This window comes from Microtus ochrogaster, unplaced genomic scaffold (genome assembly GCF_000317375.1).
Source record: "Microtus ochrogaster isolate Prairie Vole_2 unplaced genomic scaffold, MicOch1.0 UNK271, whole genome shotgun sequence".
Lineage (NCBI taxonomy): Eukaryota > Metazoa > Chordata > Mammalia > Rodentia > Cricetidae > Microtus > Microtus ochrogaster.
In genome coordinates this window covers 35205-55071 of record NW_004949369.1, presented here as the reverse complement: position 1 = coordinate 55071, position 19867 = coordinate 35205, and the positions used below count along the sequence as shown (strand labels likewise).

Genomic DNA, 19867 nt, shown 5'->3' with positions numbered 1-19867 from the left:
GAGTTAGAGTGTAAATACGATCTGGCTTATGAAAGACTGTGGCTTGTACATCTGGAGCAGCTGCAGTGATCAGGAGCCTATTCATAACAAGAATTAGGGCCACTGGTAAGTTGGAACAGTGAGGCTTTCTGTGTTGAAAGTTAATGGCTTACATGGTAGCTGTGGGTAGAGTGTTAACTCGTACAGAAAAATGTCTTCCAAAAAGCATTTTGTATTGTTTCCTTTTATCAAATCTGTATTCTGAAAAAACATTCAATTTAAATAGTAACAATAACATTAGATGATTCTGTATCCTTTATCCAGAGAAAGAACAGTCTACAGAGAGGGGAGGATTGACTCATAAGTACAAAGGGGCTCAAAGTGGGAAAACACAAACTTATAATGACTGTGATCTTCATAAGCCACCAATTTTGACCACACAGTATAGCACTGCAACCATGTGAGACAGTAGAGAGGGTATAAATAACCAGAAAGGTGAACACTCGAGCAAGTATGCTCTGAGTGGCTCTGGACTCTGGGGAGTTACTATGGAAAGCACAAGTGCTACGTATGTGTTGAATTCGCTGTTTGTGCCTATACAAAATTATAATCATTGAGCTGCCGGAACAGGTAATGAGGACAGAAAATAAGAGTTCAGGAAACACTGTTAAAGCTATATATAAGGAGATGGAGATTTTGTCATTACCTACAACAGTATAGTGTTCAAAATTTATCTCTTTTGTTATGTTTTTCCTTCTTGATTTTATGTACATGTACAAAGGTAAAAGAACATTTACCATGATGGACAAGACCCAGCTTAGAGAAATGTAGAGACCAATATCCTTGGAAGATTTGACTCTAAGGTTTTTCCAAAAGGAGTTTCTAGGACTGATGATGATAGACTGGAAGATACTCAAAAGGAAGATGGTGACAATGGACATGCTCCTGAAAACTCTTATCACATAAATAAAAAGTTGGTAGCTCAAATCATTGAAGAAATGTTTCAAGCTAAAAATTGTCATTGTGTTGCCCATTCCTTTGGAAAGAATAATCAAGAGGTTAACTATAATGAGATGCATGAGAATTAAATCCAAGGGCTTTATTTTATGTTTCTTATTATAAATAACTCGGTAGTAGGAAAGAAGAGAAACATTTCCCAGAATTCCAACTGTATTCTCTATCAAGAATATTATTCCTATTCCCAAATTCCTAGAGTCCATTGTTTAACTGAGCAAAATCTACTTACAATTGCTCCAGCAGTCAGTTTTCAGAGAAAACTTTTGGATTTATTTTGTTAAGAAGATTCTGTATTCCTGATATCACAAAAGCACAAGAATCACATTAAGTAAAGACTGGAAGCACAAAGTGGTCAGCTCATAAAGATCCTGTACATAACACCTCTCACACTTATTTTCAAACTAATGGTAACAGTAAGAACTGTTGAAGTCTTCAAATGCATGTGTTTATGAAGCAAATTCCCATTATACTACTACTCACAAAAGCAACACTAAGAATAGGGCAAATTTATCCTGGTAAAAACAATGACCAGTAAGTTCAAAATGAAAAAGTGCCTAATTCTACAAGTTCACCCATATTGGAGAAAAAGTCTTGTCTTGCCATCCACACCAAGGAAGAAATCCATTGTGAATACCTTTTAAATACCAATAATAACATTGAAATAAAAAACATTACAACAGAAAAGAGAATGTTTTTCTGTCCTTTGATAATTTCTTTTATTAAATAGCACTAATCATGAGGTGAAAATAATAAATTAGAAAATATTACATTAAGATGCAACTACTTGAATTCCATGCCCTACACATATCCATGTAAGAATGGTGGTATAGATTTAATATGAGGAGATGTGGCACATGAAGTATTGTTATCTGACATAATGGAGAGAACACATATGAATGACTCCAACAAAAAATAGAATAAGACAATAACTGATAAATAATACATATGGGAAGAAAGTCCAGAGTTCTATCTGATCTATTATCTGGTACATCACTCAACAGTAGAAATATGAGGCAAAAGTCATAGAAAACTGTAACTCTTGGCAAACATGTGGATGAAACAAGACTCCTGGGTATAATCTATGATGTTCACATTATATCACACAATTTTCCAAATGAGAGGCTATGAGAATGTAGAACAGAATTAAATATTCATGTAGAAACCCTAGTTTTTATGGACTAGATAAGCCTACACAGATAATGCTCAGAACTTATAATCAATAAATGACTTGAAAACAAAAAGTACAAACCTGTACTCTAGCAGTGCAATTATTGACTGATGTTTATGCGATGCTGATGTACATAAATCGGCAATGCATCCATATTACTGAAATGCAGATAAATCAACTTTGAAAATGTAATAGATCTTGCTTTATATTAGGAATTATACAATGATAAATAAATGGAAATGTTGTTCTTGGCTCGTAACATAGCAGAGTCATGAACCTATCTCTAATAATTTCCACTACTGCAAATAACAAAAGAGAACGCTATTATTGATGTGGTGATTTAAATAAAATGGAATCTAACAATTTAATCTGCTATTTATTGATTGTAAGTGTGTTCAGACAGAGTCCTCTTCAGTAATGCAGGCAGGCCTAGACTGTACAGCAATCCTCCTGCCTCAGTCCAGGGATTCCGAGTATTGACACCAGGACAATGCTTAGTTTCTTGATCTATGTGTGACATAGCAAGGTAGTTTTCATTTTTAATCTGTGAAATTATAAATAAATATACAACTTCAATGAAATATTTTAATACAATAGATGACAACATCTTGAAGAACATGAATACAACATGCAGCAGTGGAATTCACCCTGTGTTTAGGAATCATCCATAAGAAACACAAACCCCAGTTACTGAATAAAAAGAAGGGGTGATGCAAAGAAGAGAGAACACATCCACGATTTCGTCTTTACCATAAGACCAGAAGTGACTAATTGGCATAGCTAAACTGTTCCAGTTCTTGTTCTATGAGATGAGGATCCAACTACAATCTTCAAAATTCACATAAAAATCTGGAGGTGGGAGCCCACAGTTATAATTCAAATAGTAAGGAAGGGGCACAGTCAGTTAACTCTCCGTCCCAGGCTGACAAGAAAGTATAGTATTATATCAGAATCTGACTCAAAAATTATAAAATAAAAATGTCTGAGTAAGTACAACCGAAGCTTTACTCTGGCTCCACATTCTAACTTAAGCTCATGCCCACCTGAATACAAGAGAACTCTATCCCAAACTTCCACTTTAAACCTTTAATTACGAATGTTGTTATGATGTAAATCTATTAGTAATGAATCAAAACTTATGAACAACTTGTAAACAAAACATGCACAGAATTTGTAAAATATGCAATTTTACAAATTGCATGAAATGTGTTAAATACAATACGTATTGCGGAATTAACAAAACTTATTCTCAGCCGGGCGGTGGTGGCGCACGCCTTTAGTCCCAGCACTCGGGAGGCAGAGGCAGGTGGATCTCTGGGAGTTCGAGTCCAGCCTGGTCTACAAGAGCTAGTTCCAGGACAGGCTCCAAAACCACAGAGAAACCCTGTCTCGAAAAAAAAAAAAAACTTATTCTCTTGTCTGACATACATAAGGCTATAAACTCTGGAAAATTTCGGAATGGAAAGAGAAAACACATTCTGAGAATACAGTGACTTCAGAATATCACTAAACCGGGGGTAATCACAGAAACTGTATGTGTGTTAGACCAGAATTATTCATGATATACACTGACATTGCCACTTCTATTTTTAACATAGCTTTTCCAAGTTCAAGAAAGAAAACAGTTACTGTTATGAAAGAAAGTTCTTGTCCCATCACATATATAGTAGTGCCTAAAAACATTTCCCCCAAAAAGGGCTAGATTCTAGTTACATCCTAGGATTAGATGACTTTCTTAGTTCCATTTGTCAGGTCTACTTATAAATACAAAATCATTTTACAAAATTTGTGATTGTCATATTGCAAAATTAATTTATGATTCAGCTGTACAATAAACGGAAACCTGAGTCATGTAATTAACACGATCCTGTTTGAAATCAGATATTATTAGGTTTCACAGTTTCAGTAGACAATCTGAGAGAAGATTTATTACTCTTTTGCTTCATCAAGAATTAGTATAAGTTCAGCGGACACTCCTTTTTCCATACTAACTTTGCATACAGCTCAGAAAGTCTCCCTGTTTCTTGGTTGGATCTCTATTCTTCTGCCTCTACCAAGAGTCAATTTTAAGATGTATGCACTTACCATACCTCTCTTCATTGCCTTCTTTGCCATTAAGGATGAAAAACAATGTACACACCTGACTTTTCCCTTTGCAGCACTTTCAGCTCAGTGTGCAACTCCTGACAGGACAGACACTATGGGTGAGATTACCGGTACAACCCGAAGATAAAGGTTCATAGGTCAGTGACTTCAACTCCCTTCAGAAAAGCAATTAGGATCTCACCCACAGTTATGATGACAGAGCTTGCTTTGGGATAAAAGAACTTTTCTGAAATTTTCCAGTTGATTATTACCACAGACACTGTTGAGTAACTTCTAAGTGTTTCCAGTGAGAAAATATGTTTGGAGAGATTTATACATCATCCTGATTTGTGAGGCTGATTAGGAGGAAAGATTCAATGATTAACAAAGTCTAATGTTTGTGATTCCTGTAAGAAGTCTCTGGATGTAGTTAGTCTTCTCTTGGATATCCCAACCAAATCAAGATAATTATTGACTTTTAGATCCTAGCACTGCTCACTATCAGAACACCCCACTGAATACAGTCATTCATGAGTTCTGAGAATTCTACTGAAGTACAAGTAATTGGGAAAGTGATATCACAATCTGTGCAAGAAATTATTAGTTCTAACTGAACTCAATGCACATAAATTGAACATAATGATATAAAAATATCCTGGGGAAAAGTGCAGTTATAAACCCAGGAATAACTGAAAGTCTGAACAGAGCCTTTTCCTAGAAGAATTTATTTATATAATAATTCCTTACAAATGACATCAAATATACCCAATAAATTTCATATAAAGAATTATCGCTTTCACTTTCTTAAAGTACTGAATAGAAAACAGAAAAAATACAGACTCTTTTTTTCTACTAACTAGGTAAGGAGTTATTCATTCTTTAGCTTTTAATAAGAAAAAGCATAAGAAAGTTTGAAAATTTATCTTCTGTCCATGAACAATCTTATTTTTAGGATTTTAGGCCAACAGAGAAGTGAAAGAGATACTGTCTATACCAGACCACCTTCAAATCCAAAACACAAAAGGTGCCTTTGTTCGAAGTTCTCTCTGTACTTTAGTAATTCTTCAGAATAAGCTAGCAACAAAGAAACCTGCCATAGTTATTACAGGAAAACAGTAGCATTCAAAATGTTCTATGTAAAGGAAGATAGAGTATATTCAGGATAGTATGTTTTGCATAAGGCATTCTTGCCCACCTACACACATGCTCTACTGCTTATCTATTCCTAAGGTAGAGATATATTATTCATTTTGTAAACAATATGAAGAAATTATTAGTATTCAAAATTTCAAAGGCAGACAGTGTCTTGGGGATGTGATGAACCCAGGTCTACTTTGCAGGCAGCAAAACCACAGAGGACAGGTGGTGAGAGGTGTGAAGCTGCATATTCTCAATTGTACAGACCCTCTAGAGCCTCTCGTTAACAAATCCAGTTAAAGTCTTTGTTCCACCTCTTCTTGCTCCTCTATACTCACAATATCCAAAATTCTCTGATTCTAAATAGATTTTTTTCTGCTCTAATTTTATACATGACCACACAAAGAAATGATAACTGTCTATCAGGGACTATTATCTCCACATATAGATGAGACAACAAGAACCAATCTAAATAACCACAAAGATTACTGAGGCACATGACCCAATGATGTGCCTGAAATGATGTGCCTGACAATGATGTCATGAAAGAGTAACTGACATGGAATGGAAAAATTGCAATAAAGCCTGTAGCCCTAACCAGAGCAAGAGAAGAAAGGGAAAGAAACACATAATCTCTAGTATGAGTTACTACCCTCCAGGTAAAGACCTATAGTGAAAGAGGCAAAAGATTTCAATAAACAGGAAAAAGATGACACACTCCAGATTAGTAAGATCTAGCACAGAAAAAAAGAGCAACATCAAAAATTCAGACACATATCATTTTCTAAAATGAATAACTCTACTGGAATTAATTCTAATGAATGTCATCTGGAAAAATTTCTGAACAAAGAATACAGAAGAATGATTAGAAGTATGCCTAAACAACTCAAAAAAGACAAGAGTACATTTAAAAATAAAAATAAATCAAATGAATGAAAGGAGAAATCATTATAAGGTAAATAAATAGATAGATGATAGATAGATAGATGATAGATAGATAGATAGATAGATAGATAGATAGATAGATAGATAGATAGATAGATAGATAGATAGATAGGTAGGTAGATAATAAAACCATGGAAGAAAAATCAAAACTGACATGATGCTAGGAATAAAAACCTCTATGGGAAGCCTCACTAACAGAATGGATCATGTTGGAAACTGACAAACAGAGATGGATCACAGAGAATGGGACATAAACCACTCTTTAAGACAAACGAGGAGCTTAGAGTGATAGGGAAGAAAATATGGGAAGCTTTGAGACATAATAAAATATAAAAACATTGGACAACGGGTATAGAAGGAGAATAATATTATACTAAACCCAAACCCTTCAAAATATGTGTGTGTGTGTGTGTACACATATATACACTCTCTATTCAAGCACTTCACTCCACTGACAATTGTTAAAATACAATATTTTTAATTTATTAAATATTTCCACCTCCTCCCATCCTCCCATTTCCCTCCCACTCCCCCCACTCCTTCTCCCCCTCGTTCTCCAGTCCTAAGAGAAGTCAGGATTCCCTGATCTGTGAGGAGTTCAAGCCCCCCCCCTTCCATCCAGGTCTAGGAAGGTGTACATCCAAACAGACTAGGCTCCCAAAAACCCAGTACATGCAGTAGAGTCAAAATCAGGTTCATTATCATTGGCTTCTCAGTCAGCCCTCATTGTCAGCCACATTCAGAGGTTCAGGTTTGATCACATGCTCCATCAGTCCCAGTCCAGCAGGCCTTGGTGAGCTCCCATTAGATCAGTTCAACCATCTACAAGGGTAGAAGCACCCCTTGCAGTCCTGACTTCCTTCCTCATGTTCTCCCTTCTTCTCCTCGTCATTTGGGCCTTGGAAGCTCAGTCCAGTGTTCCAATGTAGGTCTCTGTCTCTATCTCCATCCATCACCAGATGAAAGTTCTATGGTGATAGGCAAGATATTCATCAGTGTGGCTATGGGATACGGACAGTTCAGGCACCCTCTCCTCTGCTGCCCACGGACCTAGCTGGGGAAATTCCCTTGGACACCTGGGAATCCCTCGAGAGCCAAGTCTCTTGCCAACTCTAAAATGGCTCCCTTAGTTAAGATATCTTCTTCCCTGCTCCCATATCCACCCTTCCTCCATCTCAACCATCCCATTCTCCCAAGCTCTCCCCAATCTTTCCCTTCTCCCTTCTCTCTCCCTTTCCCCCAACCCACCTCTATCCCCGTGCTCCCAAGTTTTGCCTGGGGATTTTGTCTACTTCCAGTATCCAGAAGGATAAATATATGTTTTTCTTTGGGTTCACCTTCTTATTTAGCTTCTCTAGAATCACGAACTATAGGCTCAATATCCTTTGTTTATGGCTAGAATCCACTTACGAGTGACTACATACCATATTCCTCTTTTTGAGTCTGGGTTATGTCACTCAGTAAAGCATTTTCTATTTCCATACATTTGCATGCAAAATTCAAAATGCACAAAACTCAAGTCCAAATGGATTAAAGACCTCAATGTATATCTGACCAAACTCAACCTGATAGAAGAGAATGTGGGAAAGTAGTCTGCAACACATGGGCACAGGAGACCACTTCCTACATATAACGCCAGTAGCACAGACAATAAGAGCAACAATGAAGAAATGGGACCTCCTGAAACTGAGAAACTTCTGTAATGCAAAGGACATTGTCATTAAGACAAAAAGGCAACCTACTGAATGGGAGAAGATCTTCATCAACCCTGTATCAGACAAAGGTCTGGTCTCCAAAATATATAAAGAACTCAAGAAACTAGACATTAAAACTCTAATTAACCCAATTAAAAAATGGGGTACTGAACTGAACAGAGAATTCTCAACAGAAGAATTTCAAATGGCCAAAAGACACTTTCATGTTCAACCTCCTTAGCGATCAGGGAAATGCAAATCAAAACAACTTTGAGATACCATCTTACACCTATCAGAATGGCTAAAATCAAAAACACCAATGATAGCCTATGCTGGAAAGGTTGTGGAGTGAGGGGAACACTCATCCATTGCTGGTGGGAATGCAAACTTGTGCAACCACTTTGGAAATCAGTGTGGTGGTTTCTCAGGAAACTGGGAGTCAACCTACCACAGGATCCCACAATTCCACTGTTGGGAATATACGCAAGAGATGCCCAATCATACTACAAAAGCATTTGTTCAACTATGTTCATAGCAGCACTATTTGTAATAGCCAGAACCTAGAAACAACCTAGATGCCCCTCAATGGAAGAATGGATAAAGAAGGTGTGGCACATATACACTTTAGAGTTCTACTCAGCTGTAAAATACCATTTTTGACAATGTAAAAATTGATGGTTCATTTTTTTTTAATTTTGAGGTTTAAGATTGCATGAAAATAAGTTAAAAAAAGACATTGTAAACAGAGGTACAGTCTTGCAAAATTCAGGTATTTAAGTGAGCATTTTCTTAGAATTTTTTGCTGAAGCAACTAATTTGATTGGAATAAAATAATACATCTTTCTTGGCATGTGAAGGGATGGTCTAGTTGAATAAACTTGAGTGGACAGTTTAGAATTACTTGCACACAAGGAAAAGAGTAAGCCAGTGGTTAAAATACTGGTTTATCTGAATGTGGAGTGTCCCATGTCCTAGTGCCTGAAATTTTTCTGGTCCTGTTAACATGCACTGCCTTTTCCCTTGAAGATATATTTCTCTTCCACACATATAATTCTCAAGGACTTCTATAATCCTGTCTCCAGCTGGGTCCTGGACATTTCTGCTGGGATGTCTAACAGCTTTCACCACCATCCAGTGTCAAATAATAACTTTGTTTACTTTCAAACCTGTGATCCCCATGCAGCCTTCCCCACATCAGTTGATGAAAATTCTGAAGATTATATGACTTATCAAAATGTATCATACATTAAGGATATTAGATGTATATTATATATTGCAATATTTATAAAGGTTTCATTTCATGTGGTAATAGACAATTATATGTTACTTAGAATGAGTAAGGAAACACCTGATGGGATTATTTTAATGAGGACACTGCCATAAACTCATATATTTAAAAGCTTAGTTCTCACTTAGTGAACTATTTCAAAAGAATTAGGAAGATTACGAGGTATGATACCCTTGATGGAATTACAAAATTGTTGAGGAAAATGTGTCAGTGAGGGGTAGGTTTTGAGGTCTCAAAAATCCGCTCCATACTCAATGTCTCTTTTTCTGTCAGCTACCTGAAGATCAGAATATAAATCTCTTAGCTGCCTCCCCAGTACCATGCCTGCTGTCTTGCCACCACATTAATCCACCATGATTACCATGGACAAGCCCTCTGAAGCTGCAAGCAAGCCTACCCCATTAAGGGCTGTATTATCTATAAGTTGCCTTTGCTGTGTTATCATTTCAAAAAATAAAATAGGGACTGATGAATGTGCTGTTCAAAATTACTTTCACATGTAAAAGAATGATGTATGGTATGCTTCTCTAAACTCTGTACTCATCTTCTACTGTGCTGTCAAATGTCCAGCCATTCTGTTCAAACACCTTGACCTCATTCCCTCCCCTATTCCATTAATCACAGGCTCAACATCTTGATTTTACTCTTTTACTTCAATTGAAAACTCTCCCCTAAAAAGCCAGCTAAAATAGTCTTTTTTGGGTTGCTTTTCCCTGGCATCAGGTTATTCTCTTTGAATTCTGTGATGTCTTAAATTGCAAAAGGGCTATGATTAAACACATTTATTTTATAATCTCAAAGTCAGAGAAAGCCAAAGGAGGGGTTCCATTAAATGGACACATCTGAAAAGATTCTGGAATTATATTAAAGTGACATGCTCAAATAACAGTTTAGTCAAACAAAAACTGCCTGTGGTCAAGTTGGGTTGATGAGGGCAGGAATGACTCAATACATATTTTGGCATCAAATACATTTCTGAGGGACCACATACTATCTATCTACTGAAACAATGAACTATGTTACATTGATTCTCACTTTGTGTGCAGGAAAATAATATTCAATGTAACAATGTGGCATAAATTATACCAGGTTAAGGAGATAGCTCCAGTGCTGATGACTTTGCCTTATACACATAAGAAAGATTTAGTTCCACCTGTACAACTAATAAAAAATTCTGTGGTGTCACAAAGCTATCACTCAAGGGTTGAGGAAACAAAAAATGTGGATCCTAGAAGCTCTCCATTCAGTAAGCCTAGAACATTCAGAAAGTTAAGAATGTCTCAAAAAATACAAACAAAAATAAAATTCTGAGGAAAGACAACTTAGTTTCTCCTCTGACTCCACACAGAGAGAATCATAAGACACACAAACAGAGATACACATACTAAAACACATAATCAGATACACTCTCATAAACACCCACATATACAAACACACACATAATCATACAATCACATACATATTAATATTTATACACTTGTGCAAAAAAATCCCATAACACACACATACACTCGCCACACCCAACAGAGACCACCCCATACTCTCTTTCTCTCATGTAAACTCACAAATACAATGTGAACTCAACCAAAATCACACATTACCTCAACAGAAACATCAATGGACATAGAGGAAATTTAATTATGAATTTCAATTTAAAGGTTTATGTTTACTAATTTCTTTAAAAAGTCTAAAATTGACAAAATGTCAAGATTTTGGAATGGCATTGAACTAAAATACACTCAAGGAGTATCATCTGAACCCTATGAAATGTCATACATTATAACAATTCAAGTTAAAAAGAAAATGTAGCATATGCTTGTAGTTCTGTGGTCACATTTTTGTCTCCCAGAAGCAGAGCTCTTAATTGCCTCAACATCCTACATTGAGAACTGGAAAACTCATCCTGATGTTTCAGTGGCATGAGAGTGTTACTAAACAAGAAGAAATAAGAAAAGACACATTTTTCTTGGTTTATTAATATTCGTGACTAAAAATTAAAACGTCATTTTCCACACAGCATTGTGTTTCCAAGTTCAAGATGGAAAGTAGCCTCCTCAGTCACACCCATTGGCTGTGAGAACCACAGCTCCTACCCTTTACCTAGATATAACACTGCTCAGAAACAAGTTTTATACCACAAGCAGGTCCACACTCTGCACCTTTCCAGGATTAAATGATTACTATTATCCCAATGAAATCTGTATTATTCACATGAAACTGTTACACCAGAATCTATCATTTTCATACTGAAAAAATAGAGTTAATCTTTGCTTCATATAAATGATGTCTAAATTTCAGGGCAATAGATACAATCAAAGTCAGATGTCATGATTATTTGGGATATTAAATATTCACCTGAGATTTTATTGCATTACACTGTGTCGATGGAGGAATTTTTATTGGGGGGTGACTTTGCTTAGTTGCTTTTCTTTTTTCTTCTTTTTCCCCCTTTTTTCCTTTTATTATTTATTTATTTTTACTTAAAATTTTCCACCTCCTCCCCTTCTCCTATTTCCCTCCCCTTCCCTCCATCCTCGTCCCCCTCCCTCTCCAGTCCAAAGAGCAGTCAGGGTTCCCTACTCTGTGGGAAGTCCAAGGTCCTCCCCTCTCCATCCAGGTCTAGGAAGGTGAGCATCCAAACAGACGACGCTCCCACAAAGCCAGTTCCTGCAGTAGGATCAAAACCCAGTGCCATTGTCCTTGGCTTCTCAGTCAGCCCTCTTTGTCAGCCACATTCAGAGAGTCTGTTTTGATGATATGATCCATCAGTCCCAGTCCAGCTTTCTTTGGTGAGCTCCCATTAGATCAGCCCCACTGTCTCAGTGGGTGGGCACACCCCTTGCGGTCCTGACTTCCTTGCTCATGTTCTCCCTCCTTCTGCTCCTCATTTGGACCTTGGGAGCTCAGTCCAGTACTCCAATGTGGGTTTCTGTCTCTAGCTTCATCCTCGCCAGATAAAGGTTCTATGGTGATAGGCAAGATATTCATCAGTATGGCTATAGGATAGGACCATTTCAGGCTCCCTCTCATCAGCTGCCCAAGGATCTAGCTGGGGACATCTCCATGGACACCTAGGGACACCTCTAGAGTCAAGTCTCTTGCCAACCCTAAAATGGCTCCCTTAATTAAGATATATACTTCCCCACTCCCATATCCACACTTCCTCCATCCCAACCATCCCATTCACCCAAGCTCTCCCATTCCCCCTTCTCACTTTTTTCTCCCCATTTCCCCTTACTCCCACCCCACGTCTACCCCCAAGTTTCCAACTTTTGCCCGATGATCTTGTCAACTTCCAATATCCAAGAGGATAACTATGTTTTTCTTTGGTTTCACCTTCTTATTTAGCTTCTCTAGGATCATGGATTATAGGCCCAATGTCCTTTATTTATGGCTAGAATCCACTTATGAGTGAGTACATACCATATTCATCTTTTTGGGTCTGGATTATCTCACTCAGTAAAGTGTTTTCTATTTCCATCCATTTGTATGCAAAATTCAAGATGTTATTTTTTTTTACCGCTGAGTAGAGCTCTAAAGTGTATATTTGCCACACCTTCTTTATCCATTCTTCTATTGAGGGGCACCTAAGTTGTTTCCAGGCTCTGGCTATTACAAATAATGTTGGCTATGAACACAGTTGAACAAATGCTTTTGTAGTATGATTGGGCATCTCTTGGGTATATTCCCAAGAGTGGAATTGCGAGATCCTGAGTTAGGTTGACTCCCAATTTCCTGAGAAACCCCCACACCAATTTCCACAGTAGTTGTACAAGTTTGCATTCCCACCAACAATGAATGACATGTACAAAATTCAAGTCCAGATGGATTAAAGACCTCAATATTAATCTGAACATGCTGAACCTGATAGAAGAGAAATTGGGAAGTAGTCTGCAACACATAGGCACAGGAGACCACTTCCTATGTAATGCATACATATCAGCTCAGAAAGTCTTAGACATCTCTTTTTGAATTAAATTTCACAGCATCCATTTTAACACCAAGAATTTTGTTTTTAGAGAATAATATAGAGTTTTAAGGTTTTGGCATTAGTGAAGAAACAGAAAAAGTAGCAGCATAACATTTACTGTCTAGCCAGTAAGCATTGATCTTTGAAGGTCTTAGGACAATAGAGACAGAGATTATAGTTTACACAAGAAAGCATTACTTCTGGTCCACTTGTAAGCCTTTAGCTTCCAGAGCTAGCTGAGTTATGATAACTGAAATCAACAAAGTACAAATGTAGAAAACTCTTCTGCTCATGGTCAGGATTTATTAAGTGGAAAATGTTGTGGTTTGAATGAAAAATAATCCACACATACTTAGGAATTTGAGCACTTGGCTCCCACTATTTTAGGAAGAATTGGACAGTACAGCTTTGCTAGAGAAAGTGGTTTACTGGGCCTAAATTTTACTTTAAAATTATTGTATACTTCCTGGATGCTTTCTGCTTTCTGTTGAATATGAAGATGTGATCACACAACTTCATGTCGGTGCCCTGCTCTTTCTGCCATGTTTGCTTCATGTGTCAGTGCTTCCCTACCATAAATAGCAGTCAATCTGGACTCTAAAGTCAAAACTCTCCTGTATGTGGTGTCCAGTCATGGTGTCTCATCATCACAACAAAATGTAACTATAAGTTTTTATGCAAGAGGAAGATGGTGCTATGAAAACTCTGTGGGAATTTGGAAGATTTGAGAAAATTAAATTATGAATACAATTTAATTCTTCCAGAGGAGCATAATGAAGCACTCTATTTGAAATCTGGAAACCTTTACTTATGAGAGTAATGTGAACTGTGGAGGGCTAGCTCAATAGGTTTCAGAATGAACCAAGGACTGTAACAGAAATCATGGTAAAAGTTATTTTTGTGGTATTTTGCCAAAGAATATGTCTTTTTTAAATAATGCAAGAGAATTCTTGCATTAAGCAGGATTTAAGGGTGATTAAATTTTTTTCTTGGCCAGTAATATATGAGACAACCTAACAGTGGCTCTGTGGAATGGTTATTACCTACAGCTCTTATTATAGTCTACAGTGAAAAAGAGCAAGTGAGGCAGGAAGCTACAGATTGGAAAAAAGGCACTGGAAAGTTTAATGCTGCAGCCAAGTCATGACATATACTGGAAGAGATGCTGTAATTGGTGGTACCATCAGTGCCATTAAAGAGAAATACCCTGATTCATACTTAAATAATAAGTAGAGCATTATCAAGAAAAAATCCTACACAGCTTAGATTTCAGATAGTGAAATGGTAAAACCAAAGGGGATGCTTGTTCCTCAAAATAATTACTTCAACAAACCAAAAATGGTGCAACTATGGTTGGTGGTAGCAAGGATCTACCCCAATACAGATGCTTATTCTGGTATCATGTTTCATGTGACACTATCATCAAAGGCATGACAAATACAAGATTGTTCTTCCTCTAAATGTTATAGTGCCACTAAGGACAGGTGTTATTTGTCAGGGAGTCCTGCTGGGGACACGGGAAGCAATTGTCTAAAGACATGAATGATGATGTTGGCTAAATTGCAGTGGAGAGCACATGGGTTGGGTATGCCAGAGTGTTTACATACTGAGCAAAAAGAACCACATACATGGAGTAGAACTAATCTTAGAGAGAGATGTATGCTATGGGCAACAAATTTAGAGGTTTTTGGAGATTATGGACCTAAAATCCCATACACAAAACTTGGAACTACATGCTTTGATGATCTTCCTGCTTAGTTTATGTGATGTTTTAATCCCATATTTGCTCACTATTTAACCATTTGTTGGAATTAAAATGCATGTGCTCACTCAAAATGATGTTTTCTATCTCCATCCATTTGTCTGCAAAATTCATGATGTCATTTTTTTTCTGCATTGTATAAATGTACCACATTTTCCTTATCCATTCTTCAGTCACAGGGCATTTAGGTTGTTTCCAGGTTCTGGCTATGACAAACAATACTGCTATGAACATAATTGAGCACATGTTCTTGTAGCATGATTGAGCATCCTTTGTATGTATACCCAATGGTGATATAACTGGGTCTTGAAGAAGGTTGTTCCTAATTTTCTGAGAAATTGCCACGCTGACATCCAAAAGGGCTGTACCAGCTTACATTCCCACCAGCAATGCAGGAATGTTCCCGTTACCCCACAATTTCTCCAGCATAAGTTGTCATCAGTGTTTTTAATCTTGGCCAGTCTTACAGGTGTAAGATGGAATCTCAGAGTTGTTTTGATTTGTATTTCTCTGATGAATAAGGATGTTTAATTATTACCTGTACTCACTTGTAAGTGGTTTTTAAAGTAAAGAAAACCAGCCCAAGCCGGGCTGTAGTAATTGGAGCGGCGGGGCTGCATCCCCAGAACCCCGGCCGCACCCCGGCCGCCTCCAAGGCTAGCTTTACCCGAAATAATTACACGGACACTGTATTCTTTTAATGACTGCTTGGCCCTTTAGCTCTAGCCCTTTTCTCGGCTAACTCTCGCACCTGGACTAGCCCATTTCTAATCATCTGTGTGTAGCACCCCAAGGTGCGCTTACCGGGAAGATTCTAGCCTACGTCCATCCTGGGTCGGAGCTTCATCGCGTGTGCCTCAGAGAGCAGAGCTCTCGCCTCTGCCCGCAGGAGTGGAGCATCGTGTCTCTCTGAGGCGTCTGCCCCCGAGAGTAGAGCTGTCGAGTCTCTGAGCTCACTTCCTCTTCCGCCCAGCATTCTGCTCCTCCCACCTACGTTCTAACCTATCAGGTCAAGCAGCTTCTTTATTAAATCAACCAATGACCTTCCTCCATCACCGGGCGGTGGTGGCGCACACCTTTAATCCCAGCACTCGGGAGGCAGAGGCAGGCGGATCTCTGTGAGTTCGAGACCAGCCTGGTCTACAGAGCTAGTCGCAGGACAGGCTCCAAAGCCACAGAGAAACCCTGTCTCGAAAAACCAAAAAAAAAAAAGAAAACCAGCCCAAAAATCATAGTCCCAGAGAACCTAGACAACAATGAGGATCCTAAGAAATAAATAGATCTAATCTACATGGGGAGTAGGAAAAGATAAGATCTCCTGAGTAAGATCTACATGGGAACCTTGGGAGAAGGTTGAAGAGGAAGGGCGAGGCAGGGAGGGGAACAGAGATAAATGTAGAGCTAAAAAAAGATCAATTAAAATGCATATCCTTTTTCAGATCTTTTTGAAAGCATTAATATGACTTTTAACATTACACTAGATTACATTTAAGAAATTACTTTTTGCCTCAGATGAAATTTTAGATAACTGGGATTTTGAACTGTGTTAAGGTTTTTAAACTTACATGAATGTGTCCTGTCTCTTAAGATGATCATGAGCCCATGACAGACAAGCTAACAAATATAAGTAAATGAAAAACACCTTACCATGTGAACCCTTGGTTTTTAGGTGGTAGTTTTCTGTCAGAATGTTATGAAGTATCTGAATGATGGAGACTCAAAAGAGGAAGTACACTAATGTGAGGGTTTATACCCTAGTTCCACTCCCTTCCTCTTTGATTGCTGTGTGCATATAAATGTGCGTTCTGTTCTTCATTTCCTATTCTGGTGATTTCTTGTCCTCCTTCCCTCCCTTATGCATGTTCCTTCTGGAAGCAGTAGCTTCAACATACCATTTCTTATAACAGTGGATTTGGCTATGTTATTTTACAGCAACAATAAAAAGTAACCAACACTCATGCTCTCCTTACCAAATCACTTTTTTTTTTACTGTAGCCACTTATCCTCAAACTGTCTTTTAATCATCTTAGCCCAAGATTCATTGCCTTTACTCTTACAGCTTGAATAACATTCACCCACACACAAACACACAGCACACTTGGTGGTTGAATTCTTGAAACCACACTGATGACACTAATTAAATATGTTCTGGAAACTTTGTTAAGTAAGATGTATCAGCAAGAAGAGGGTAATTCTTGGCCATATCTGTTTGGGACCACCTTCATCTCTTAACATCTGCCAAATATAAAGAGATCTTCTAGTCTACTTACATCACAATCATGGATTTCTGCTCTCTCTTGTCTACCTGTCTCACTGTATCATTCTGTTTCATAACTCTATCACCCTCGTGGCTAGTACTATAACAATTCTTCATAGATATGAGAGTGCTGTCTGGTGCACAGTTCCTCAGGATAGGATAGTGGAACACAAGGCAGGTATTAACAGATGCTAATCAATGCATGAAGTTATTCAGTTAATTAATTTAAAGAAAAAGAAACACTAAATGCTATTTACCGTGAAGATCTCTCAATAACATAAACCTTTGTAACAATATTTACCAAAGTTCATCTCTTCAACAAGTTTGCTGGAGAATGTCCTTTGCACGGGATCTGTTTATTCTGTAGACTTTTTCTGTATAAAGTATATGTGAGGATATTATCCTTTTTGTTTCTGAATTTTTGCACTTCATATCTTCATAGATTTCAGTATTTGTGTCAATATTTTCTTGGTGATATGGTTGCTCTGTTCTCTTAATAATCTGATATCCGGTACAGGTAGAAGCCACCCACAGGTCAACCCAGGGAACTAAGGCCTCTGCAGGGGCATACCTCTAAGATGAAAGGTTTGTAGTAGAAAATGGGAAAGAATAAGTTTGTGTACTGTGGAGAGAAGTGAGACTGAAGCAGAGGTAGGGAACAGGCTGATACATGTGGCCTATGTTGTCACCTGGAAAAAATGTGTTATTTTTTGTGATGCCGCTAAAAACCATGTGTGGTTCTGTGAACCTACTGCAGCTGAAGTCTGTGTTGATGTCCTTTTTTCATGATACCTGCAAGGCCATACAGTTGTCCTTGAGCTGGATACACACCTGAGGTTTTCTTGAGGTCCAAGAGCTAAGCTGATTCCAAGTTAATAGTGATATCAGGCCAAACTGCAGCCAAGTGCTCTGTCTGGATCCATTTCCCTATTGTAGCCAGGGTCAGGCTGTGTTACCACAAAAGGGTTGCAAATGTCCACACTGATGTCCAACAGAAACACTGCTTCCAGGACCATACATATCCAAATGGTCTGTGCTGATACGATGGGCCATGGTGGTACCTGGAGACAAACTGCTACTGAGGGCCATGACATGGGTCTATTGCATCTGGTGTGCTGATGTCCATACTCTGTTTTAAGACCAGACAATGAGAGCTGGCCCCAGTGGTCTGCGCTTCAGATAATAGGTCCCACCCTCCCATCACAAACAGTATCAAGGTAGAGTGGCCTTTACAATGAGAACAGACCCCTAATCTCTGGGCCTGGATGAAATTATCTCCCCTTGCCAGCCATCACAACAAGAGAGTTAGCCCCAAATGTGGGACCATTGATCCCACTCATCACCATGTGTACATGAGAGCAGGCCAAGATGATGTGGGCATGGGAGTGCTGTCCTTAGCCCTCATATGATAGTTTGGTCACAGTGGAGACCCAGACTAATTAGGTCAGCTACCACCTAGCACCATATCCAAGCCTTTGAATTGGCCCAATACAACATCTACTGCATCTATGACCTGAGGAATGAATGAGGGCACCAGTTCTACAGAACCATAGAGTCAGGATCTCCATGACTAGGCACAACAGCAGGATATCCTCAAGAGGTTTTGCTGAGGGTCCAGTATTGATAGTATACCAGATGTCAGCCCAACAACTCACTGCAATGAACATTTGCAAGTAAAGCTGTTTGAGTAAAAGGGTATACTTCATGACACACAACAGTTCCCAAGGTTGATAAAAGAAATGGATATGTGATGCAGAGACATAGATGGGAGAAAAGTGGATTTCTGCTTGTTTGTGTGTTTGTTTTTATATTATTTTCGGGGAGGAGGCTACAAAGTTGGATGGTGGACATGGCAGGAGTGGGAAATGGCATAGAATTAGGGTCCATGAAGTGAAATTACCAAATAATCAATGAAAAATAATGTTAAAAAATAAATAAAGAATCTGTAATTTAACCCCGTTACTTAGCCTCAAGAAATACTACTTAAGATTTCTGCATATAGGATATGTTTATACAGGGTAGAACATCATAGCATTCACCACTACTTGCTCCTAAAAGTACCAGATGAGAACCCAAACGCCTAGACTGTACCTTAAAGAGACAAGTGACTTCCGCCACAAATTTAAGTAGTCTTATCAACTCATTAATATTTACATGCAAAGTATTTAGATCATATTCAACATGTCTCCCAAATTTTCTTTCAGATAAATCCCTACCTACCTACTCACCTATTTTATTTGTGAACTTACCAAATAAAATCTGTGTTCAACTGGTATTATTGAGTGTAGACCCTATTCCTGAATGTGCTTAACCTACAGAGCAGCAACACTGTTAAAGGAAACTGACCCTCTCCTTTTCCAAACAATTATCACATGCCAATTGCACTTCATGTAGTGATTGAACCTAATGTGTCTCTCCTACATGATCACACTGATAGTATGTTTTCTGACTTTCACAGTTCTTGTGTATGTTTTGCAGGATGTGAGATACCTAAACTTTTAGATGTACAACATTGCAATAATACAATTTACATGATTATGATAAAATTACTTCAGTTTTATATTT

The 19867-nt window shown here is 38.1% G+C and overlaps 1 protein-coding gene across 1 annotated transcript; it reads right to left on the bottom strand.

Moving 5' to 3' along the window:
- Positions 1-257: 257 nt before the first annotated feature.
- On the bottom strand, positions 258-1205 carry LOC102002747 (vomeronasal type-1 receptor 4-like). Its single transcript, XM_005372198.2, has one exon. The coding sequence runs from the start codon at positions 1197-1199 to the stop codon at positions 258-260; it is 942 nt and encodes a 313-aa protein (XP_005372255.1). The 5' UTR covers positions 1200-1205.
- Positions 1206-19867: the final 18662 nt, after the last annotated feature.

Bases quoted from the DNA above. Each gene is read 5' to 3' on its own strand.
- LOC102002747 (XM_005372198.2), bottom strand. From the start codon at position 1,199: ATGGACTCTAGGAATTTGGGAATAGGAATAATATTCTTGATAGAGAAT.